Source organism: Manis pentadactyla, chromosome 4, assembly GCF_030020395.1.
Source record: "Manis pentadactyla isolate mManPen7 chromosome 4, mManPen7.hap1, whole genome shotgun sequence".
NCBI classification, from domain to species: domain Eukaryota; kingdom Metazoa; phylum Chordata; class Mammalia; order Pholidota; family Manidae; genus Manis; species Manis pentadactyla.
Window position 1 is genome coordinate 31992026 of NC_080022.1, and position 22944 is coordinate 32014969.

Below are 22944 nucleotides of genomic sequence, written 5' to 3' on the forward strand. Positions count from 1 at the left end.
ACTGGTAGGGTACCTGAGGAGGCAGCCCCCAGTGTGGGCTCCTCAGGCAGGGAGGGCATATGAGAACTGTAGGAGGCGCTCCAGCCGTGATTTCAGGCCTCTATGACTCTAACCAGAACCACCTGGAGGGTGTGTGTATGTATGTGGAGGGGGGCAGCCAATAGTTCTCATGCCCACCCTTGCCTTTGGGGTGTGACTCAGGCAGATGCCATGCCAGGCATTTGCAAGCTGGGTCTGCTCACACTCTGGGGGGTGAGGAGTGGCCCTTCTAGCCCTGTCCCCACCCTTACCCTTAGCCCTACTCTTTGGGACCTAAGCTGGAAGAAAGGAATTTTTGAAAGGGGGGCTATCTCCTGTGGCCTGGGCCCAGCCCTCCCACTGCTCAGAGAACCCAGTAAATTGCAATCTCCAGCCTCTCCGGGAGTGTGGTACTGGCTGGTGAGCTTGATCTAGTCTCAGCCATTTCATCTGGGCAAGTCACTTCCCCACTCTGAGCCCCAGACTCCTTATTGGTAACAGAAGTAGTGCAGGGACATAAGGTGTTACTGGCAAAGCAGCAAGTCTTGTGGGCAAGCAAGGAACAGAGACAAGTGTTGGGAACTGGGGTTAAGAGAAGGTATCAGGGATAAGTTGACATTTGAGCTGAGCTTTGAGAAATGGGAGAATCTCTGATGAGGGCTTTGAGAAGGCAGAAGGGTATTCTGGGCAGAGGGGATGTACCCTGAGCAAAGGCTGGCAGGTGGAGTGGTAGCTGGAAACCCAGCGTAGGGCCCTGTGGGATGAGGTCATGGGCTAGGCAACTTCTCAGTTCTCCTCTCCCTTCTAAGGCCACGTGATTAACATCTGACTCTTCCAGTAGCCTCTGTGGTAGGGACCTCATCTCTCTGTCGCTGCTCTCACCACAGCGGTCTGAACAGTACCTCGTGCATCAGAGGTGATCAATAAATATCTGTCAAATGAATGAGAAGTTTCTCCAAGCAGGATGAATTTTGGAGCAAGTACTTGTTCCAACAGCCTCTGCAAGAGTTTTCTACATACTTGCAAACAGTGGTTTGCAAAGTGTGGCACCCTGTGGATCACCTGGGAACTCGTTAGAAATGCAGTCTGTAGCCTAAACCCAGTCTTACCGGACTGGGGCCCAGCAATGTTTTAACAAGCTCTCCAGCTTGATTCTGCGACCAGTTTAACTTGGAGAACGGAGGTTTTAAAGCTATATTCACAGGCACCCTAAGAGCTCATATAGAACCCATTTGCAGATGGAAAAACTAGAATTTTGGCAAAGCTTGGCCCTGAACCCCGGTGTTCTTGACCCTTTCCCTTTCTCCAACCCAGCTCAGGACACAAAGGAGCGCTCCATCACCCGCCCCAACGGGTTTCAAAGACGGAAACGCCAAAGGTCTAGAAACAGGGGGCGGGGCAGTCCTCCCGCGAGTAGAAGGCGGGGCCAAGTGCTCTGAGCCCCGCCCCACCACCGTTGCCCCGGGAAACCCCGGGTTGTAACAATAACCTGCTGACGCGCTTCTGGGAGGGATCCTGTCGAGTCCGTAGGTGGGACAGCCCTGCTGCGGACCAATGAGAGCACTTGGACTCCGCCCCCGCGCCCCTTCCCTAAGCGCCGAGCAGGGGGCGGGGTCACAGTCGCTGCTCCTCCCCTGCTCCGTAGGCGGCGCTGTTGCGTGCAGGGGCTGCGGCAGGGTCGCCCCAGCTGGGAGCCCCGCGTTTTCACCCCCAGCCCGCGGGCGGGGTACCCAGGCAGGCGGAGGATTCCGTGGCTGCGGGCGGGCACGCCCCGCCCTCTCCCGCGCTGGACCCGCCCCCTCCCAGTCCCCCGCCCATCCCGAGGAGCAGCCGGCGCTGAGCGCGGCAGGCGCGGGAGCTGGCGCTGGAGCCGGAGCGGCGGCGTCGGCTGCATTCACCGGGCGGCGGCGCGGGCTCCGGCACGGGCTTGGGCTCCGGCATGCTGCAATCCGGCCTCGTCCCGGGAGAGAGGGGCCCGCGTGCGGGGCCGGCGCCGGGGGAGCGGCGGCAGCGACGGTGGCGGTGGTGGCTCCAGGCGCAGGCGGGCGGCAGGTGCTAGAAGCGGGGCTGGGCGAGGTGTGTGCCCGCTGGGCTCCGGGGCCGCCGCTCCCTCGCTGCCCCCATCTTTCCCTCCCTTCGGGCTTCCCGGCGCGTCCAGCCCCTAGTATCCGCGCTCCGGCCCATGGAGCCCCGCGGTTGAACCGGCGCCGCCAGGGACCCCTCCCGCGGGCCTCCTCGGGGCGCGCAGATCCCGGAGCCGCCCGCCCACCCTCCGTGGAGCCTCCCTCCCCTCCTCGCCCGAGCCGGGCGGGACCATGGCTACGAAGCTGCGAGCGCATCAGGTGGACGTGGATCCGGACTTCGCGCCGCAGAGCCGGCCGCGCTCGTGTACCTGGCCCCTGCCGCAGCCCGACTTGGCCGGCGACGAGGACGGAGCACTGGGTTCAGGGGTTGCTGAGGTCTCCGAGGACTGCGGGCCCGAGCGCCGGGCGACAGCCCCGGTGATGGCCCCAGCGCCGCCGCTGGGCGCGGAGGTTGGACCGCTGCGGAAAGCGAAGAGCTCCCGGCGGAACGCGTGGGGGAACCTGTCCTACGCTGACCTCATCACCAAAGCCATCGAGAGTGCCCCGGACAAGCGGCTCACGCTCTCTCAGATCTACGACTGGATGGTCCGTTACGTGCCCTACTTCAAGGATAAAGGCGACAGCAACAGCTCAGCCGGCTGGAAGGTGGGGCGTCCGGCTGGGGAGGGAGGCTGGGGTCGCTGACTGGTTCTTCCAGGGACTCCTAGTTGCTTGCGGGCTCTGGGCGAGCCGTCTGGAGGGAGGCCCTGGGGCACCCCCACGGGTCACAGAGTGTGTGCCCAGGGCGTGGGGCCGCTGGCATACAGGCGGGGGCGTGCTAGGAGCAGATGTGTGTGTGTCCTGGATGCGGGAGGTCTAGTGGGGTGACAAGGGACTGCCACTTTGAGGCCCCAGAGGGACACGCCACCTCCCCACCCGGTCCTTGGGGGGCATAGCAGAGGAGCCCATTCCCAGGCCATGGACGTTGGGGAGCTCTCTTTTAACCCTTGATACTTTGCTTTGTGTTACTCTTGTTTCCCCTCCACCAGGGCACTCTACTTAAAGAACTAGAATGATTTACTCGGGTCCAGTGGCTGCTTTTCCCCAGAGCTTCCCCACTGTCCTCCCTGGAGCTGGCCTCAGTGTGAGGAGTGCGACCCTGGGTCCACAGATCTTCCTGGGGTGCCACGAGTTTACCCTAGGGCACCAGCCAGCCTGGGGTGGGGACCTGGTCAGGTGACCTGGGATCTGAGTTCTCCTTGGGGCAGCTGCTGTCCCCCCCTTGCCTGGATCAGCATGCTGGGTTGGTGGTAACCTCTGCTGGTGTGAGGGCAGGGTACTGAGGGCTGGAGATGAGTCCCTACCTTCCCCAAGCTGTCTTCACTTTCCTGGCTTTCTGAGCCCAGATGCATCAGGGGGAGAGGGGAGGGCTAGGGGTATCTCAGTGCCAGCCAGTGGAAAGTGGGGAGCCATCTTGAGAGAGGGCAGGGGCTTGACTGGATTTTGGCCTCCAGACCCTTCTCTGGCCATCTTTTTGGGGAATGGGGATAGTGGAATGGGAATTCTGGGGAGAGGAGGTTGGAAGGGGGGACATCTGTGAGCTGTCAGCCTCCCTGTGGGAAAGGGGGTCTCTTTAAGGGAGGCATACCTAAATGGAGGGAGGGGGCTGTGTCTGTTGGTAGCTGCTGACAGGGTCAGAGGAAGGAGGTGTGCCAGTGGAGAAGGCAGGGGGCTTGTGAACCTGGGCAGCTCTAGATACCTAGTAGCTGCATTGTAGGTGCCACCGTGCTCTGACCTGGGGGCCCATGGCTCTCACTCAGGCTTCATGCTGGCTGCTTCTCTGTCTCCGACCACTGTGGAATGGGAGCACAGCTGGAGGAGCAGACATGAGTCTCCTCGCCCATCTTCTTTCTGGTCTCCTTGGGCTCAGCCCTCACTGGAACATATTCTCGGAAGTGAGTCCTGCCCTTGGGCTTTGCTCCCACCTCCTTCCCTACTCCCCATGCACTGACCCACCTTTCACTTCTCCCTGTAGATATATTCTCTGTCCTCAAGGGCACTGAATTTAGAGGCCCCTTCCAGGAAGTCTTCCCTTACCCTTTTTAGCTAGCTTAGAATTCCCTCCTCCTGGCCCTCTCCCTGCCTGTCATAGTCTTAGTTTTTTGTGTCCTGTCTCATTTCCCTTCCCCACCCTGCCTTTGGAAGACAGTGGAAGCTTTGGAGAAAACTCTGTGCCCACAGCACCCAGTGTAGAGCTTGGCACCAAGGAGCCCCCAGTGCATGTCTGGTGAAAGAGTAAAGAAACAGGTGGATGCTGAGGCCTGGGAGGGCACTATGGCTCAGAGTAAGCCAGGAGGGCTTCCTGCAGGAGGCAGAGCTCCTGCTGGGCTTGATGCACAGGGATGATGGGGAAGATGGCAAGAGGGCACATGAAGGCTGCAAGCCAGGAGAGAACTGCAGTTCACTGAGGTTCTCAAGGCCAAGCCCTGTGCCAGTGGTCTCTAATGCTCTCAGCAGTCCTTCAGGTGGGTTTGATCGTCACTGTCTTCAGGGTTGGGTGCTGAGGCACAGCGTGGAGGAGTGAACTGCCCAAGGCTACACAGTCAGTAGATGGGAAACCTGGACTCCACTCCAATGCCCCACAGAGCCCCTGGAATAGTGCCCTGTTGGCACTGATTGTGGGAGGGAGACACAAACAACCTTTGAAAAGGGGCAGGTGTACATCCTAGAATGTGGTTGGGAATGTGCTTGAAGGTAATTTAGTCCCACAAGTTCATTTCTCAGACTGTGGGACTGAGGCCTCTGAAGGGAAAGGGACTCTTCTCAGCTAGGCAGTGAGTGGCAGGCCCTGGATAATGGCCCAGGTCTCCCGCCTGCCCATTGCAAGCTGTGTCCACTGCACCGTGCTGCTGGGAACGCACTGCTTCTCCCTGCACCTGGGGTCAGGAAGGAAGGAAGGAGCCCTGGACAGCTCGTCCTGGGCTGGGGTGCTGGGAGGGAACCTCAGGCCAGCCACTGGAGAGGGCTATTCAGAGGGACCTCTGGCCTTTCCCATCTCATTCCCTCAGTGGCTATCCACCTCCTGATCCACCCCACAGTTCCCCAGGGAGTCTCCCTCCCCTCTCATTCCTGTGTCCCCCCAGCCTGTTCCCCTGTTCCCAGTGAGTCCCTCTGGTGGAGGGGCTGTCCCCAGCTCCCAGCCAACCGCTGGTTAGTGGGGGCTGTGGTACACCTCAGATGCCAGGGCTGGGGCTGGGCCCATTGTTCCTTCCTCTCTCCTATCCCCCCTGTAAGTGTTGCACATGAATCCCTGGGGGGTACCAAACCCTGTGTTACATGGGGTGGGGGACCAAAGGGGAAGGCACTGGACCTGCCTTCAGGATGTATCAGGGCTCAGCTAGCTCCACACCCAGGTCCTGTTTTACAGGCAGGAAAAGCCAGTGATGGGGGGCAAAGGTGTGGAGAAGGTGGGTTGGATCCCTTGGGGAGCCAGACAAGCCCTCACTGAGAAGGTGGCACTTGATCTGGGCTGCTTTCATGGGATGGGGGCAGGTTTAGAATTTGGGAGGAAGTCCTCCAGGGGATGAGTGCATCTACAAAGGCAAGGAGGTAGGATTGTACAGGTTGGGTTTGGGAGACAGCCTGGGTGTGCCAGGCTGGAGAGGAGGGCTCCTAGAGGTGGCAGGGAGGTGGCATGGGAGAGGCAGAGTGGGCTGTTGTGCTTGGCCTTTGCCTGTGACCCCACCTGTGATGTGGGGAGGCAGTGGAGCGGTGCTGTGGAAAGGAACTGGGGGAGGTAAGATCAGCTGCAGGCCCAGAACACCGACAGGTGAAGCCTGAAGGGAGGCTGGGCTTGGTGCCTGGGACTCCACCAAAGAGGCTGGTAGTGATGCCCTCAGGGCAGGGGGTCTCCAGCCTGGAACAAGGGCTTAGACAGGAGGTCACCCTCCCTCTGCAGTGTTCCAGAAGTGTGGGTGTCCAACACCCAGGCAGAGCTTTCCACTTCCCTCAGATGCTTCAACCATACCTTTCCTAATGCTGGACTCTTCCAGGAAGACTTCCAGGCTGCTCTGGGTCTTGGTGCTCCTTCTACTTAGCGCCCTTGAAGTTGTTCTCCCTGCTTTTGTGTTTCCTCCCCTCCCCTTGCCCTCCCGAAGCCTGGTGGGGGGGGAGAGCAGTACATGGGGTCTTCCCTTGTCCCCAAGGGCCTGGAGCAGCCTGGTTATTGGGGGATGGGATCAGGAGTGGTGCTACCCCCATCTGGCCCAGGGCAGCAGTAGGTCTTCGGGGGAGTGATGGGGGTAGAGCAAGGTGGAGGGACTGATCTGAGAAGCCAGGAGGGGCCAGCTACAGCCTGCCCGAGGAGTAGTGGTTGTGAGTGCAGGGGGCTCCCCCCTTTTTCCTACCCTGCTCCAGCAGGGCTCCCTCCTCCTCCTTTGTCCTCCGGGGATCCCCAGCCCCAAGGGCTGGTGGGGGTGTGGGAGGAGGCGGTGTGAGCCCGGGTTGGGGGGTGTCCTCACCCCGCCCCCCGCACTGCACGAGCTGGGGGCTGGCAGCTGCCCGCCTCCTGGGCACGAGCCCGTGCCAGCCGCTCCTGGCACAGTTGCTGGCACGCCCGGCAGACTCCCACGGCCACCTGCTCACACCCACCCACGAGCGCTGGCGCGCTTCGGGCCCTTCCGGCTTTCCAGGCCTCCCGGAGCCCCTCCCCCGCCACCGTGCTGGGGAGCCCCCACCCCAGTCCTCTGCTCCCGCGGGCCCCTTTGCTCCCGCCAGCCCGTGGCCCTGGGCCCCTTCCGCGGAAGTTGGGGAGCTCAGAGGCTGGACTGCTGAGAGGCCCCTGGGGTAGCTGCGCGGCTGCGAGGGGGAAGGGGGAGATGGGGAGGCAGACAGACCGACAGACAGGGTGAGGGCCCCGCCTGCCACCTGGCGCCGCTCCAGCGGGACGATGGCGGGCAGCGCCGTGCCAGGCGGTAATTGCAGACAGACTAATTTAAAGAGATGAGACGGTTATTTTTAACTTGTGTAAAGGTAATGAACGGCGCGGGGGGTTTGCGGGTTCGAAAGTTCAGCACCCCCAGCCCCCACTTTCTGTGGGTTGCCCCCCTCCCACACACATTTTTGGAGCCCCGAGGACTCCAGCTTCAGGACTGACTGCAGACTGGCGGGGTGTGGGGAAGGCTAAGAGGGCCTGGAAGGAGGTGCCCACTAACTAGGCACACATCCCCTCAAATCCTGACCACTGTCATTCCAGGTGGGTGCTAACATCCCTGTTTCCCAGGTGGAGAAGTTGATCTGCCCTGGGGTCACATGCCTAGGAAGTGGCAGGCCTGGGAATTGAAGCCCCTTCTGTCCCCAGAACTCAGGTTTTCACTATGTCATTGGATGGGGGGAGGCTTGGTTTCTACAGCCCATCTTCTCTTGTCTTAGAATGGCCACTGATGGTGGCCACACATGGGGTCCTGGGGGATGTGGAGGCTGCTCTATGTCTGTGAGGGGTTTGGGGTGGTCACGGACTGTGTGTGGTTGGATATGAGCCGCTGGGATATGGGTGCACCAGCTCCAGCAGGGGAAGCCCCTCCTCACCTCACTGTCTCCCTTACCTGCTGGCTGACTTATCAGTTCCCCCACCCCTTTGCAGCCTAGGAAGTGGTCTTGCCTGCCAGTTTGGGGCTGGGTACCTACCTGGGAAACAGGTAGATACTGGTGCTCACTCGTCTCACCTCCACAAATCAGACTTTGGATCTTTAGGGGCATTGGGGAGCCATGGAGCCCAACACCTGCTCCCTGACTCCTTCCCCAGCTCAGTCCCTTCTCACACACTCCCTGAGAACTCATGACTTCTAGGTTGGCCTATTCTATTGCTGGACAAGTCTTCAAGTTGTTAGGACTTACTGCTTTCTACCTGGCACTGGCCCATCTCCCTCGAGCATTGCTCAGGGTATCCTAGTTCAGCCCTTTGAGGTCAGATGGCATCAGAAGTGGGTAAGGGGTAGACAGAGCACCTGTAAGGAACCTGATCCAGTGTGTGGAGCTGGGGCAAGCTCTTTCTCATTCTGGTCCTCAGGATTCTCATTGGTGTCCAAAGACAGATGTAACTCAGTGCCTGGTCCCTTCAGGGCTATGACTGACAAACCCGCTGGTTCTAGAATCCATGAGGTCCCTCTGGTTAGCTGGGACCCAGGGCACAAAGTACTCAAAAGACTTCACTCAAAGGAAGCACGTGAGTACAGGTGTAGCTGGACTGGAACCTGGGACTTCTGCTTGAAGATACCTATCCTGCCCCTGGCAGTATCCAGGTGATAAACATACTCTGGGCACAATGAAGAGAGTGCTCAAGATAGTCCAAGCTGGCCCCCATAGCAGGCAGATACAGGGTGTTGGGTGGACATTAGCTGAGGCTCTGGGGTCTCACTAGGGCGCTTAGGGGGACAGCTGGATCTGCAGTGCCCCCCTTCCTTTGGGTACCCTGGTTACCGTGGAAACCAACTCCTGTTGGGAGGGTTTGGCTGTTTGCTGCCTCTCCCCACCCCCCAGCCCATATGTGGAGGTGGGAGGGGGGCCAGGTGGCGTGTGAGGGAGGGGCCTCCCACACCCTCCCTCCAGGGCCTCCCTCTTAGCTGAGAAACCTTTCTGGTCTCTAAAGCGGGTGCCTCTTGGGGGAAGAGGAACAAGAATGAAGAGGATTAATGTCTGGGTGCTAGGCAGTCAGGCACTTCACATAAATTCTCTCATTTCATCCTCCCTGGGTCATGCCAGGTTTGTGTTAAGAGTCCCATTTTGCAGTTGAGAAAATGGAGGCCAAGAAAGGTGAAGTCATTTGGCCAAGGCAGCATAGCTGGGACAAGGTTGAGCCTGGATTTAGGGAGATGTTTCACCATCTCCCAATGCTGGGACAGTCTCAGCCCCACACAGCAGTCAGCCCTCCTGCCCCAAGGCTTTGTCATGCTCCAGAACCTTCCAGGGGTCCTCAGTTCCTCTGCGAGCCAACCAAGCCCAGACTGCTCTGTGTGGACCCTGGCCCTCTGCTAGCATTGTCCAGGCCCTGCCCTGCCCCCCTTCCCACTTTACCTACTGCTTCTGATCTCAGCCACCCTCACATTACCACTGTTAGACCTCATACCCACTGCCATTGCCACATACTCACCAAGGCAGCTACTGAGTCTCATGGAATGATCCCTTGGGACACCCCTCAGAAACTAGATGGTGTCCTTGAGTGGTTTGAACAAAGACCCAGCCCCCAGGTGATTCTGGAACTCACTGTGTCTCCCTGAGAATTCCTGCCTGAAATGCTTTGTTGTTGGTAAACCTGGTTGATGACCGAAGTCCCCTAGAAGCTTTTAGATAATACAGGTTTCCAGTCCCCATCTCAGACCCTCTATATCAGACTTGGGTAGACTTTGGAGTCTATATTTTAACAGGTCGGTCTAGTGGTGGGCCAGATTCTAAATGGATGCCTGAAATGGTAGTGTCCCAGGCTTTCTTGTTCTGCTACCAGTGTGGACCAGCTTCTCCTCCAGGAAGGCTGCCTGGGTTGAGCCAAGTCTTCTCCTCATCCTTTTTGGGTCCTCCAGAGAATTGACCCCATGCGGTCAGCTGCAAGGGACTGACCCGCCTGGCCCAACACATCCTCTCTGTCTTAGGAATCTCAGAGTATGGGACGTGGATGGAGCTAGCAGCCAGGGCTGATGCACTCTGCTACTGAGAGCCTTTGGCTGCAGGAGACAGGGGGAATATAAATACTCAGCAAACTTCTTGAACTGGACCAGGGAGGAAGGAAATTCAGAACTCCTGCTCTCTAATAGCTGCCCATCTGGTGGAGACAAGAGAGTGTGTACAGTGTAGTGCTGTTCCTCCAGGAGCCTTAGCATGACACTCAAGATCCTGGCCACCTGCCCCTGTCAACCTCTCCAGCCGTGTCACTCAGCCCTCCGGACCCTTGCTTTAGTCACACTGAACTACTTCAGCTCAGAATTACAGCCATGTGCCATTACATACATGCTTTCTGTTGATTATCACAGTGTGCCTGGAAAGCTGATACTATGGCTATCCCCGTTTTATAGATGACGAAACTAAGGCTGGGAGAAGTCAAGTGGCTTTCACTGTATCCCAGTGTAAGTAACAGAAGTGAGGCCCCCCAGGGCTAACTCCTCCTTAGCCCAGTGCTCTGGACAAGCCAGTGCAAGATGACCTCCCCTCCCCCTGTTCCTGCCTGGGTCATTGTCTCTCTGCTTTCCCCTGGAGTTTGGTCCCCAGGCTAGAGGCTGATGGCAGCTTCCTCAATTCACTTTAATCCAGTCCTACCCCCATTGGTCACTCACTGCAGTGCTGCTCAGAGGAACTTGATTGGTTCCTTGACCTTGAGAGGTCTGCAAGTCAAGCTGGGGAGATAAGATGAGGACCCCCAATTTTGATTGGGATAAAGACTGCTCAGAGCCACGATGGAAGACCAGATAATGAACTCTGGGTGTGTGGAGGTGGGGAAGGGGAATCAGACAAAGGAGGTCAAACCCTCAGGACTCTTTAGGAGCCCCCCAGTTTCTGGCTGTGTTGGCAGGACTTGAGCTGGAGAAGCAAGCAGGGGCTTGATGGTCAGTGGTGATGAATGCTGAGCCAAGGAGCTGTCCCTCCAGGCTGGAGAATGACACAGGCAGCAAGATCACCTGAGGGTGGTGAGGAGGCTGGATGGGGGATGAGACTGGCTCAGGTGCCCTGGTGCTGGGATGCAGGGAAGAAGATGAGCCCGAGAGAGGGTGGAGGTTCAAAGAGCCCAAAAGGCCAGGGCTGAGGTGTCATGCAGCACCCTTTGGTGCCTTGAGGATCTTGAGACAGCAGTGTGGTTAAGACTCTTGGAAGCAAGTAGAGAGGAGTAGATCCTAGCTCTGCCACTTACCCTCTGTGTGGCCTTGGGCAACTTAGCCTGAGGTTCCTTCTCTACAAAATAGGATAGTAGTAGGACTTAATGCCCAAGCTCCATTGTGAAAATTACAGGAGACACACATGGAAAGTCCCCAGGAAATCTTAGCAAATTTCTTTACTGTTATTCATTGCTCTGGGAAAGGAATGGAACCACTCGCTGTGCAGGGTGGGGGGCCCTGGGCCCTGATTCCTGAGAGACACCAACCTCTGTGTGTGTACTGGACAAGGGGTTCTTCCGTGAATGCCTCCCTTTCTGTCCGTGAGGTGTCAGATAATCAGGATGTCCAAGCTTCATCCTGCCCTTGGGTTGACCCACTGCTTTCTTGCTTGCAGAACCTTCTCCATGGCCTTGGGAGGCTAGCAGGCGGCTTTTAGGTTCTGTATTTTTACAGATGAAGGGAATGCTTTGCTCAAGGTCACCCTTGAACCCAGGGCTGCCTGCCCTTGGACATCAGCTCATCTTTGCCCACTGGGAGGCTGTGTGACCTTGGGTTTGGCCCTTCCCGTCTCCGGCTCCGAATCCTATCAAGAGATCCGAATTCCCCTCCCGCAATACTCTGGAAAGCTGCGATACCTCCTCCACCCCTCCTTTTCCTCTGCGGGACGTGCCTCCTCTGTAACCTGATCTGGGGCTGTTGGGGGAAGGGGCTTGCCCTCTGCCAGAGGCACCTGCCAGCTGAACAGATGTGAAGGGATGGAGGCCTCCCCTGCCCCAGGGGATCCCAGCTCTTAGCCCAGGAAGGCTGGGGCTGGGGCTGGGGCAGGCAGTGCTGAGCACACCCAGCCCCGGCCTCTGGCCTCTGCTCTCAAAGCTTACCCTGAGCACTTGTTCATTTTTCAGTGGACATTCTTGCTCCAACATGTCCTGCAAGGACCTCTCAGAATCCAGGAGAAGGCAGATGGCAGATGAGGGCTGGTGCCCCAGCTTGGGTGGGCTGCCCTGGGCTCCTGGAGCCCCTTGGCATGGGGACAGAGGGCCAAGGGCCGCCTCTGGGGGTGAGGCCAGTGTCTGTTCGGGTGGCCATGCCTCTGGGAGAGCAGATGGTTCTCCTGGCACCATGCCCACTCTTACTCTTTCCCCCCAGGAGCCAGCCTGCAGGGCTGGGGCACAGCTGCTGGGCCCTCCCGAGAGCTGGGCCCAGGGCAGGGCTGGGTGAGGTCACCGCAGCTGCTCCCAGGGCCTGTGGTAGGGGTGTGGGGAGGTGCTGCACGCAGAGTGGAGGAGGGGGCTCAGACTGAGGAGAGCCAGGGACAGGCCCCGATGGCTTTGCATTTAGGGATCCCCTTTAATCCTGGATGAGGAAGTCAAGAGTCTGGAGGGGTTGTTGAGCCAGTGTGGGCAGCCCTCCCTTGCCCTGACCCCAGGCCCACCCTGGAGCTTCTCTCTGGCCTGGGCTCCTCCCTAGAGGCATCTCAGACTGGGAGGAAGGGCAAGGGCCCTGGGTATGAATTCCCACCCCAACACTTACACCATGTGACCTTGGGCAGGTAAGTTGTCTGTGGGAGTCTCAGTTTCTCATCTGTAAAACAGGGATAATAAACCGACTCGAGAGTTGTTACACAGACTCAGTAAGATTTTAATTGTTGAGTGGCAGCAAGGTGCATGCCTCAGGGTGAATGTTCTGAATGTTGGGTAAATAAAAACTTTCTTTCCTTCCTCACTTTGCTGACTTTTTCTGAGGAGCCAGGAAGTGCTGAGGAAAAGTAGGGAGGTGGCAGAGGCCGCAGGAACTGGAGGGGTAACCAGGAGGGATGAGGCAAGGCCTGGAGCTCTGGCCTGAGGTTTTGCTGAACAGAAACTGCAGAAAATTGCCAGGCCTGAGTGGTTTGTGGCTTCTGAGAGCTCCATCCTATGTGTTGACTTACTGTGAGCCAAGGGTTGCCCCACAAAGTTCAGGTGGGAGGCAGGCTCATGCACAATTAGTTGGCCCTGATGGAGGGGCAAGAACTGGTAAAGCAGAGAGGAAGGGAAGGCAAAACGAGCAGTGTGCAAAAGCATAGAGGTGTGAGGCATCCTGTGTGGCTGGAATCCTAGATGGGCTTGAGGGACTGGAGCTGACGAGGCTGGAGAGCATCAGAACGTTCTTGCGTACCAGGCAAGGAGGATCCAAGCCCACAGGGGAAGGATGAGGAGCCCTGAGCTATTGAGTAGGGGTGAGCTTGGACTTCTGGTACTGGTTTGTTTGCTGCCCAGGCTGCGTGTGTGGGCTCTGCTGTCTCTGGGGAGGCAGTGGGGCTATGCCAGGCCTGTCCTTAGACCATATGCCTTACTTTGGACATGGGGTTCTGCCTGGCCCCTGATTGCCCACTTCTGTCCTACTGCCAACCCCAAGCCCTCTTCTCTGTTGATACCTGTGGCCCTGATGCATGCTCCACCCCTACCCTTCTCCTCCACTACAGACCCTAGTACCATGAATTTGCACATGGCCTCAAGCCCCTGGGGTCATCCAGGTCACCCCTTCTACCAGGAAGTCTGCCTGGACTGAGCACCCAGCTTCACCCCAGGCAGCAGAGCATGTGACCCCCAGAGAGTCTGTGGCTCTGTCTGACACAGGTGTGTGTTCCTGGGCCAGAGTCCGGTGGGGTTAAGGGGTGGGACGGGCTGCTCCTGGCCTCTGAGACAGGGAGGGGATAAAGTTCTTGACATGTGGGCTCTCATCCAGGTTCCAGTCCTCCTCATGGATGCTGGCATTGTTACTTTCTTCTATGGGGAACACCCAAGGTCATAGGATGAAGCTGGGATTCCAACCCCCTACCCTTAACCTTTCTTCTTGCTGAAAGAGAGGGAATGAAGAAAGGAGAGAGGAAACAGGAGTCACGGAGGGATTATAGCACACAGGTAGCCTCTGCTCAGAGAGGTACTGAAGGGGGGAATTGGGTCCTCATCTCCAGCAGGTAGGCAGGGTCGGCTTCCTGAGGAGGGAAGGGCTGAATCTTGGACTGTCCTGGGCCCTGGAGAGGCATCCATACTTGGTTTTGAGCTTGCATGGATGAACACAAGACCCAGGACTGATGTGGGAGGGTCCTGGAATTCCCTAGGTACCAGGGAGGTCAGGAGGTAGCACTGGGCTTGTGGTGGGTGTGGAACACAAGACTTGGATCTCCTGTCTCTGATGAAAGCCAGAAGGCTTGGGCTTGAGAAGTAAGGCAGGGATGGCCACTGAAATGGGCAGCAAGACACTGTCCCCTGCTATATTAGGGATGTGGGTGGTGTTTTGCCAATGGGTTTCAGACTGAGGAATGACAATGGAACTTTCTTGGGGTGAAAGGATTTATTACCTGGCTTTCTCCTGGTAATAGGTTGAGCACTAGAATCACATCTGCATCCAACAATCTGCATGTCTGTAATCTTCCTTCATCTCTGCTTCTGCCCAGAGCACTGGGCAGAGCTCTTTATATAGTGACTTAGTCAATAAGAGCTTATTGCCTACAGGTGTGGAAGCAGTAGCCTAGCAGCAGGCCAGTTACATCATCAAGTAGTTTAGGTTCAAGTGAGAATCCTGGCCATAGGAACCCCAACTTTCCCCACAGGTGGGAAGAGCCCTGTGGCTCTTCGGCATCCAACAGCCAGCCCTCAGACTAAGACCTGGTTCCATTACTTCCCAGACCCAGTCATTTAGTCCAGCTGAGCCTCAGTTTACCCCTAGGTATAATAGCAGTATCCTATTGCAGGATGGTTACCAGGGTTAAGAGAAGAAAGGTATAGGAAGAACCTAGCCTAGGTGTGGCATTTGTCAGTGCCCTTCTCCATCCTCAGTGTTTGAAGCATGAGCCAGTGGTGTGCTAGAGCTGGCTTGCACTGGTTCCTGAGAGCCAATCATGCACACTTCTTCCCAACTCTGCACTCAGTGGCATCACGCTGGCAGCTTGAAATTAGCTACGATGAGACTATCCATGCCACAGAAATCAGCAAAAGCTACAAGTCAAATCCCTCCTGGAGAGCTGGAAGAAATCCATCCTGTGGGCTCTCTTCAGCGCCAGAGGGGACAAAATGGGAGGTGGGGCAATGGTGGAGCACTGGCTGGGCCACACAACCTCGATCTCAAAGTCTTTGGGCCTGAGAAGACTGAATGTAGTCATAGGCCAGGCAGCCCTTGATAGGCAGGGGAAAGAGAATGGTGGGACCCTCTTCTCTCCACACTCCCCACACGCCTGAGATCTGGTGGGCTCTGGTTGGAGAAGTAAGAGTGGATGAGGTTGGAGCTATCAGAGAATGAAGCTGTGCTGGAAGGAGAAATGAGGTTGTACTGGAAGATAAATGAGGTTGTACTGTCAGGGAATGAGGTGGTACTTGGAGGCAAGGTGCGGCTGCATTATTAGATAAATGAGGTTGTACTGTCAGGGGCTGAAGAATACTTGTAGGAGAGATGACGTCCTGCTGGATCAGTCACTTTGCACCGTCAGAGAACACAGCCACACACGGGAGGAAGGAGAGCCTCCGACTTGGAGGATAAATGAGGGTGTCCCGCTGGATAAATGAGGGGGCCCGTCAGGTGAATGGAGTGCTGTTAGCAAATGAGGTTGTACTTGCTGGATAAATGGGACTGGTGTGCTGGATAAATGGGGTTGTGCTGTCAGATGAATGCATTACTGCTCTTGGGCAAAGGGTGTCCTGGGAATAGATGACGGTGTCCTGCTGGATAGATGGGCTGCTGCCATCAAATGGATCAGACCCTGTCCACAAGGAGGCACCGACAGCAAGGACGTGGTGATTCTGTTTCCTCAGGGGCTCCTAGAAGTGTCTTGTGGCCCAGGTGGTCCAGCCTGTGAGAAACCTAGGCCCCAGCACACTGTGGGTTCCTCAGGGCTATCTGAGAAGCGGGCAGTGGCAGCATGGGGGGCCAGGGTGTGCAGCGGTATTGTTCACCCTGTGAGGCCTTCTTCACCTCTCAGGGAAGCCCTTCCTCCTGTCTGCAGTTCCCTCTGTGGATCATGCTGTTCCTGACTCTCCACCACCTGCTTGTCTCTAATCCTATGTGCCCTTCTCTCAGCCCTGTTTGGAGAAGCCCTTATGTGCCAGCTACTCTGCCCAGTCTTATTTAATTTTCCTACAACATGCTATTCCCTGCTTTTCTCTCTCTCTCATTCATTTATTAAATGCCTAGGATGTATCAAACACATGGGGTACAGTAAAAATGGGCAAAAATCATTTGTGAAACTCATACTGTATTGTTAGGGAAACCAGACAATAAATAATAAGTGCAGAATAGAAATAAATTATATATTTATAACTTACATATTTATACGTTTATATATGTAAATTATATATTAATTTAGAAAGTGATCATTGCTTTAGGAAAATTTAGAGCAGGGCAAGCGGGCCCAAGAAATGGCAGGGGAGAGGAGCAATTATTAAAGGAGTGGTCAGAATGGGCTTCACTGCAAAGGTGACTCTAAACAAAGACTTGGAGGAGATGATGTAGCTGGGTGAACGATGCTTCCCCTGAGACAGAGGCCCCAAGGTGGGACCATACCTGGCAGCGTCAAGGAGGAAGCAGAATATATGAGGCAGGAGAGTGTTAGGGGAGGAGTCTGAGAGGTCATGGAGGGTCTTGTGGGTTATGGCAAGGCCTCTGTTCTCTCTGAGATGGGAGCATCAGAAGGTACTGGGCAGAACTGGATGTGATCCAAGTGATTTAAAGGATCACTGGTTGCTGCATTGTGGAGGGTATAGGGGAGCAAAGGTATAAGCAGAGAGCAATTGGGGGAATAGAGGTTCACAGTATCTTGCCCCAGTGTTGCACTGCTCATTGATTTCATAGCCCAAACTGGAATCCAGATCCAACCCCAGAACCCATGTGCTTTGGCCTGTGCCAGCCTCTTCTCCCTGCTGGGTGAGGTCCCAGGGGGCTGGCCTCCCTGTCCCAGGTTCTGACAGAGGGGGATGGGCACAGATCCCACTGCCCTTCCATGTGCCTCCTGAATCGGGAGGTTTCTCTCCCCTGGGAACCTGTCCCAGGCCCACATGGAGGTGTGGCAGCTGTGAGGCCCCAGAAGCCTGGCCCAGCTCTGGCACCAGGGGAACCTGGGCATGCTGGGGCTGTGGCTGTGGTGGTGGGTTGCTAGGCGACCCTGAGAGGGAGCCCTGGTTACTGCTGCCTGGCAAAGGCGTTTCCCTCCTCTGCCTCCCTCACCTCCTCCGTGGCCTCTGGCCTCCCAGGGGGCTTTGTGGGTGAGTTGTGATCGGTGCTTGCCATTGGGTCTTGGCTGGGAGCTCTGATTGGTACCAGGTGGCTGGGCCCTGAGGAGCCAGACTGGGCTGCAGAGCCTGGGCTTCCCTCATGGGCCCAACTCTGCTGCACACCTGCTGTTGAGCCTGGCTCAGCAGTCAGAGGTCAAGGTCCTTGCCCAGTCCTGGACCACCTCCCTGGGTGACCCTGGGCAAGTGTGGCATCCCTACAGGCCTCAGCTGCTCCTTCCATCTGGCCTGCAGAATCCCTCCCCAAGGGCCTCATTTTCTGTGAGACTGCAGTGGAGGGTGCTGAGCTGGTGGGGTTCCAGGCACCCTGGCCCCCACTTCCTTATGGCTTGAGTGTGTACGGCTCAAGTTTTACATTAGATTCCACTTATGGAGAATTCCATTACTTTAAAAAGCAGTTTGACAAACCTCTGGACTGGATGATTCCCAGAGTACAATTGGCTCACCCGATTAGTTTATGGATTAGGAAACTGAGGTGCAGAGAAGAGGGACTTGCTCCAGGTCAGGCTTGGTAGAGTGGGAAGAGCACCAAGCTGAGGGTCAGGAGGCTTGGGCTCAAATCTGTGCCCTGCCACCAGGTCCTGGGTGACCTGGGTCAAGTGCTTCCTTTGTGGGTGGGACCAGCCTTGGTTTCAGGCTGAGGCTCATGTTCTTAGGGGTACCTAGCTGGGCAGGGTATAGAGGAGGTAAGGTTGCAAACCTTCACAGGCCCAGAGCATGTGTTCCTAGTACAAATCATCTAAAACATTATTTTTATAATCAGAAAATTTAAATGCATTATGAAGTACAAGCAAAATCCCCCTTAAGTCTAAAAATGAAGCATAAGACATAAGAAATTTTGACCCTGTGACATGTCCCCCAGTCTTCCCAAGCTGCCAGTTTCCAGGGATAGTTTACATGGAAAGTTTGAGAAGCACCAGAGTACTGGCTTCCTACGATTCTTTGGAAATTATCTTACTAGTCTCTCTCCCGTGGTAGAACATGATTTCTTTAGGCTCAGGGCGAGACTAACCTGAAATCAATACCTGGCTCTGCCACTTAATCTTTGTGACCTTGGCAACTTACTTAACCTCTCTGAGCCTCTCTCCTCATCTTGAGATAGAACTCACAATCCTGAACTTGTATGGAGTTGGACAGAATGATTGCATGAGATAAAGGACGTGTAACACGCAGGGCTGAACAGGCAGGCAGGTGCTGAGTAGGTGCGGGAACTTGGCCATGTCCTTCTTTCTCCCATCCCTCCCTTGACTCAGAACTAGGCACACAGTGACGTTGAGAAAGAGGTGTTACCTGAATGACCTCCACCTGGAGAAGCTGGGAGGTGGAGCCTCTGGTGAGCCAGATAGTCCCATAGGGGAGGAGAACCATGCCTCTGAGGACCCTGAACACAGGTGTGAGGGAGGGGCTGGGGAGCCAGGTGCAGGGGCGGGAGTGGGAAGGGGGTATCTACTTGAGGGAGCACCACTCTCTGGGGGTCTGGCTCCCCTCCTCTCAGGGCCCCAGGAGAAGCCAAGCAGGGCAACTGCTGGGAGGGGCTTTGGAGCTGTCACCTGCCCAGACCAAAAAGTGCCAGAGATAGGGAGCCTGAGGCTCTGACACCAGGTCAGCACCTGGAGCTGGGGTGAGAGTGGGAGTGTACCCTGGGCAGCAGGAAGGACCCTTCCTCCCAGAGACTGGTGGGAGGGAGGGAGAGCTCTCACGGATCCGTGGTTACGGGGCTGGGCAGATTAATGAGTTAGGAGCAGGGCTGTGAGCTGGGCAGATCTGGAGTGAGTGTTACCTGGCATTGCTGCCTGTGGGACTGCAGGCAAGTTATATCATGCCTCTGGGCCTCCATTCCCTGGTACACGAGATGGGGTAATGCCAGCTTCCCAGTTGTCAGTGCCCAGCACAGTTACACTCAGGGCATGATATCAAGGAGTTAGGGACAGCAGATCTGTTGGGTGATCTGAGGAATGAAGTCTTCTGGCCAGAGAATTTAACCCATATTTATGAGTACCTGGTGTGTTCACCAAACACCCACACACATTATCTCAAGGAATGATTTAACAGCCTTCTCAGGTGGTCACTGAATGTTGCCCATCCCCTGCCTTTTTTTTTTTTTAACCCCGGAGTAGTTCACTGAGGCTCAGGGAGATTGAGTCGACAGCCCATGGTCCCATAACTAGGTGGCTGAAAAGAGCCAGGGATCCTGCATAGCCTTTCTGTTATCCAAACCTGAGAGTTTCCAAAGCAATGCCTGAGCTGGGAGGTAAATGCCCTCAGGTGGGAGGCCCCAGAGGTGGGGTGTGGCAGACCCAGCCAAAGTTCTAATCTCCCAGGCTCCTATGAGGTGCCAGGTCAGTTGAGCAGTCCACCACCATCTTTGCAAAATAAGGCAGGGACATGGGGAGGCCGAGAGACAGGTAGAGCAGAAATTCAGAAGAGGATAAGTGCAGGGGTAGCAAAGGAGCACAGGAAGGGCCTGAGGGATAGCAAAAAGGGCTGTGCAGCCTTGGGCAAGCCACTTCACCTCTCTGAGCCTTGGTCTTTGTAAATGGGGATTGTGCTGCTTTGGGGGATTTTGTGAAGGCTGCACTAGGAAAGGGCTTTGAGGGCAGAGCTATTCTGCTTCAGGTGGGCCAGGAGGGGAGGGTGGGCTGCAGTGCAAAGGACAGGCTGGAGAGCTGGGCTGGCCTGAAGGTGGGCGCTGAGCAGAGGTGGGGTCTGAGGTCTCCATGGCCAGTGGATGTGCTCTGAGGGCCTTGCTGGGATCCAAGGGCTCTGTGGAGTTCACAGAAGCTCAGAAGAGTTGGGGAAATCTCTGAAGAGTCTTGGGCCTGTACCCACCTTGGGGACCCCCAGCCTATTCTGCTTTCCCTGGCCAGGCCCTCCCAACAAAGGGTTAACAGTCTTCTCTACCTGCAGTTGCATTTTAAAGACACGAAATTAAAGCAGGTAATTTATTCTCCCCACACACGAAAGAGCAATTAGTTCTAAACAGGGCTTAATCAGTCACCGCGAGATTGATTTCTGGAGCCCTGGGTTTTCGGGCTCCTGGCGCCATGCCAGGCTGGGGAGGGAGGGGGGCAGACAAATGAGCCACAGCGGTGTGAGACCTTACATAATCTGCTGGGGGGCCCTGGCAGCCAGGCTAGCCCCAGGTGGGGCTTGACTGAGCTTGGTGAGGGGCCCTGGTCCCCTCTGCAGGCCCCTTAAGAGTAGCCCTCAGGGTTTGACCATGCCTCCAGGGAAAGGCTAGGCCGGAGCTCCAGGCCCACTCTGGGCAGTCTGGTGGAGGGGATGAGAGTGAAGGGCGGTGCGGCTCTGGGGGAGAGGATGGGGGTTCTCAGTTTGTCCAGCCTGGTACTTACACCTACTCCCTCCAACCCTCTCATCATCCCTGTTGTCTCCTCCCCTTTCCCCTCTGGCTCTTTGCCTTTCTCTTACCCTCTTTCCCCTTTTCTCCCCCTTCTCCTTTCATCATTTCCCCCTCATTTCCCATGGCCCCCTCACTTCCCACTCCCCCACCCCATCCTTGTCTCCGGCCACAGAACTCCATCCGGCACAACCTGTCGCTGCACACCCGTTTCATCCGTGTGCAGAACGAGGGCACGGGCAAGAGCTCCTGGTGGATGCTGAACCCCGAGGGCGGAAAGACAGGCAAGACCCCGCGGCGCAGGGCCGTGTCCATGGACAACGGGGCCAAGTTCCTACGCATCAAAGGCAAGGCGAGCAAGAAGAAGCAACTGCAGGCACCTGAGCGAAGCCCTGATGCTAGTCCCCCAGGCGCACCAGCCCCGGGGCCCGTGCCTGCTGCGGCCAAGTGGGCCACCAGCCCGGCCTCGCACGCCAGCGACGACTACGAGGCGTGGGCCGATTTTCGCGGCGGCGGAAGGCCCCTGCTCGGGGAGGCGGCCGAACTGGAGGACGACGAGGCCCTGGAGGCCCTGGCGCCTTCGTCGCCGCTCATGTACCCGAGCCCGGCGAGCGCGCTGTCGCCTGCGCTAGGTACGCGCTGCCCCGGGGAGTTGCCTCGCCTGGCGGAGCTGGGAGGTCCGCTCGGCCTGCATGGCGGCGGCACAGGGCTGCCCGAGGCCCTGCTGGACGGCGCGCAGGACGCGTACGGGCCGCGGGCCCGCGCCGGGACGCCCGCTTACTTCGGCGGCTGCAAGGGCGGTGCCTACGGCGGTGGTGGGGGCTTCGGGCCGCCGGCGCTGGGCACGCTGCGCCGCCTGCCCATGCAGACCATCCAGGAGAACAAGCAGGCCAGCTTCGTCCCCGCCGCCGCGCCCTTCCGCCCTGGGGCGCTGCCCGCGCTGCTTCCGCCGCCGCCGCCGCCCGCGCCCAGGCCCGGCCCGGTACTGGGCGCGCCCGGGGAGCTGGCGCTGGCGGGCGCGGCCGCTGCCTACCCCGGCAAGGGGGCGGCCCCGTACGCGCCGCCGGTGCCCTCGCGCAGTGCCTTAGCTCACCCCATCAGCCTTATGACGCTGCCCGGCGAGGCGGGCGCCGCGGGCCTGGCGCCGCCGAGCCACGCTGCCGCCTTCGGGGCCCCGCCCGGCGGCCTCCTGCTGGACACGCTGCCCGGGCCATACGCGGCCGCCGCCGCCGGGCCGCTGGGTGCCGCGCCAGACCGCTTCCCGGCCGACCTGGACCTCGACATGTTCAGCGGGAGTCTCGAGTGCGACGTCGAGTCCATCATCCTCAACGACTTCATGGACAGCGACGAAATGGACTTCAACTTCGATTCGGCTCTGCCTCCGCCACCACCAGGCCTGGCTGGGGCCCCGCCCCCCAACCAGAGCTGGGTGCCGGGCTGAGAGCAGCCGCCCGCGCCCCTGGTGCCCTGCCCCGCCCCAAGGGGCCTCTGTCTTCCCGTCCTGATCCCCGGGTCCCCATCCCCGATTCCAGCCTCACGGGAGGATCCAGGAGACAGTCCCAGCCCTGCTAGAGACCTCGCTCTGAAGCTGACCGCTGGGGAAGTGGTAGGGAGGGGCCGGGTTCCCAGACGGCTTCCTGGCTTCCTTCCTGGGTTTTCCCACCGTTCCTGCCCAAACTCCTGAGACCAGTACCCCCTCTTCCCGGGCCAGGAAACCTGTTGGGAGTGGAGGCTGAATTCCAGGCTAGGTGGGAGTTGGGAGCAAAGTGGGCCACGCTGCCCTGAAGCCTATGGGAGAATGGGCCTGGGGCAGGCGGGGGACGTCTCTTAATCAAAAATTTATGTTCCACTTGCGGGACCCTCGCAGCAATGAATTGCCCACCCCAAACTCCAATCTGATTTCCAGTTAACACTTTCGCACTGGTCTTAGCCTTACCCACCTCAAGCCAGGAACCCCTTCCAAAAACACATTCACGCCTACCTATTGGCTGTTCACCCTCAGCGGTCCTTCAGCTCTAAGCCCTATACCACTCTAAGATCCTGACCACCCTGGCCCAGTCCCTCCCGCCTGCCCTTGACCACCCAAGCTTCTCCTCTCCCGTTGGAGTCAATCCCCCTTTACAACCTCCCATCACTCCCAGTACTGGTCTCAGCTCTGGATCCAGTCCCCCAACCCAACACCCCTTACTCCGTGCCAGTCCTGGCTCCTCTCCCATATTTATAAGTATCCGGTCGGGGCAGGCTGTGGGCGTGGAGTCCCCGGCGCATATCGTAGGCAGTGTACCGTGGCTGTGCCGTCAGCGTGTGCGTGTGCGTGTGTGCCGTGTCGAGGCCGTGTAGAGTGCATTGTACAGCATATTTTCATGAATAAAATTGTTTTAAATATT

The 22944-nt window shown here is 57.5% G+C and overlaps 1 protein-coding gene across 1 annotated transcript; it reads left to right on the forward strand.

Moving 5' to 3' along the window:
• Positions 1–1670: 1670 nt before the first annotated feature.
• On the forward strand, positions 1671–22944 carry FOXO6 (forkhead box O6). The gene is made up of 2 exons (XM_036893172.2): positions 1671–2747; positions 20733–22944. The coding sequence occupies exons 1-2, from the start codon at positions 2334–2336 to the stop codon at positions 21996–21998; spliced, it is 1680 nt and encodes a 559-aa protein (XP_036749067.1). The 5' UTR covers positions 1671–2333; the 3' UTR covers positions 21999–22944.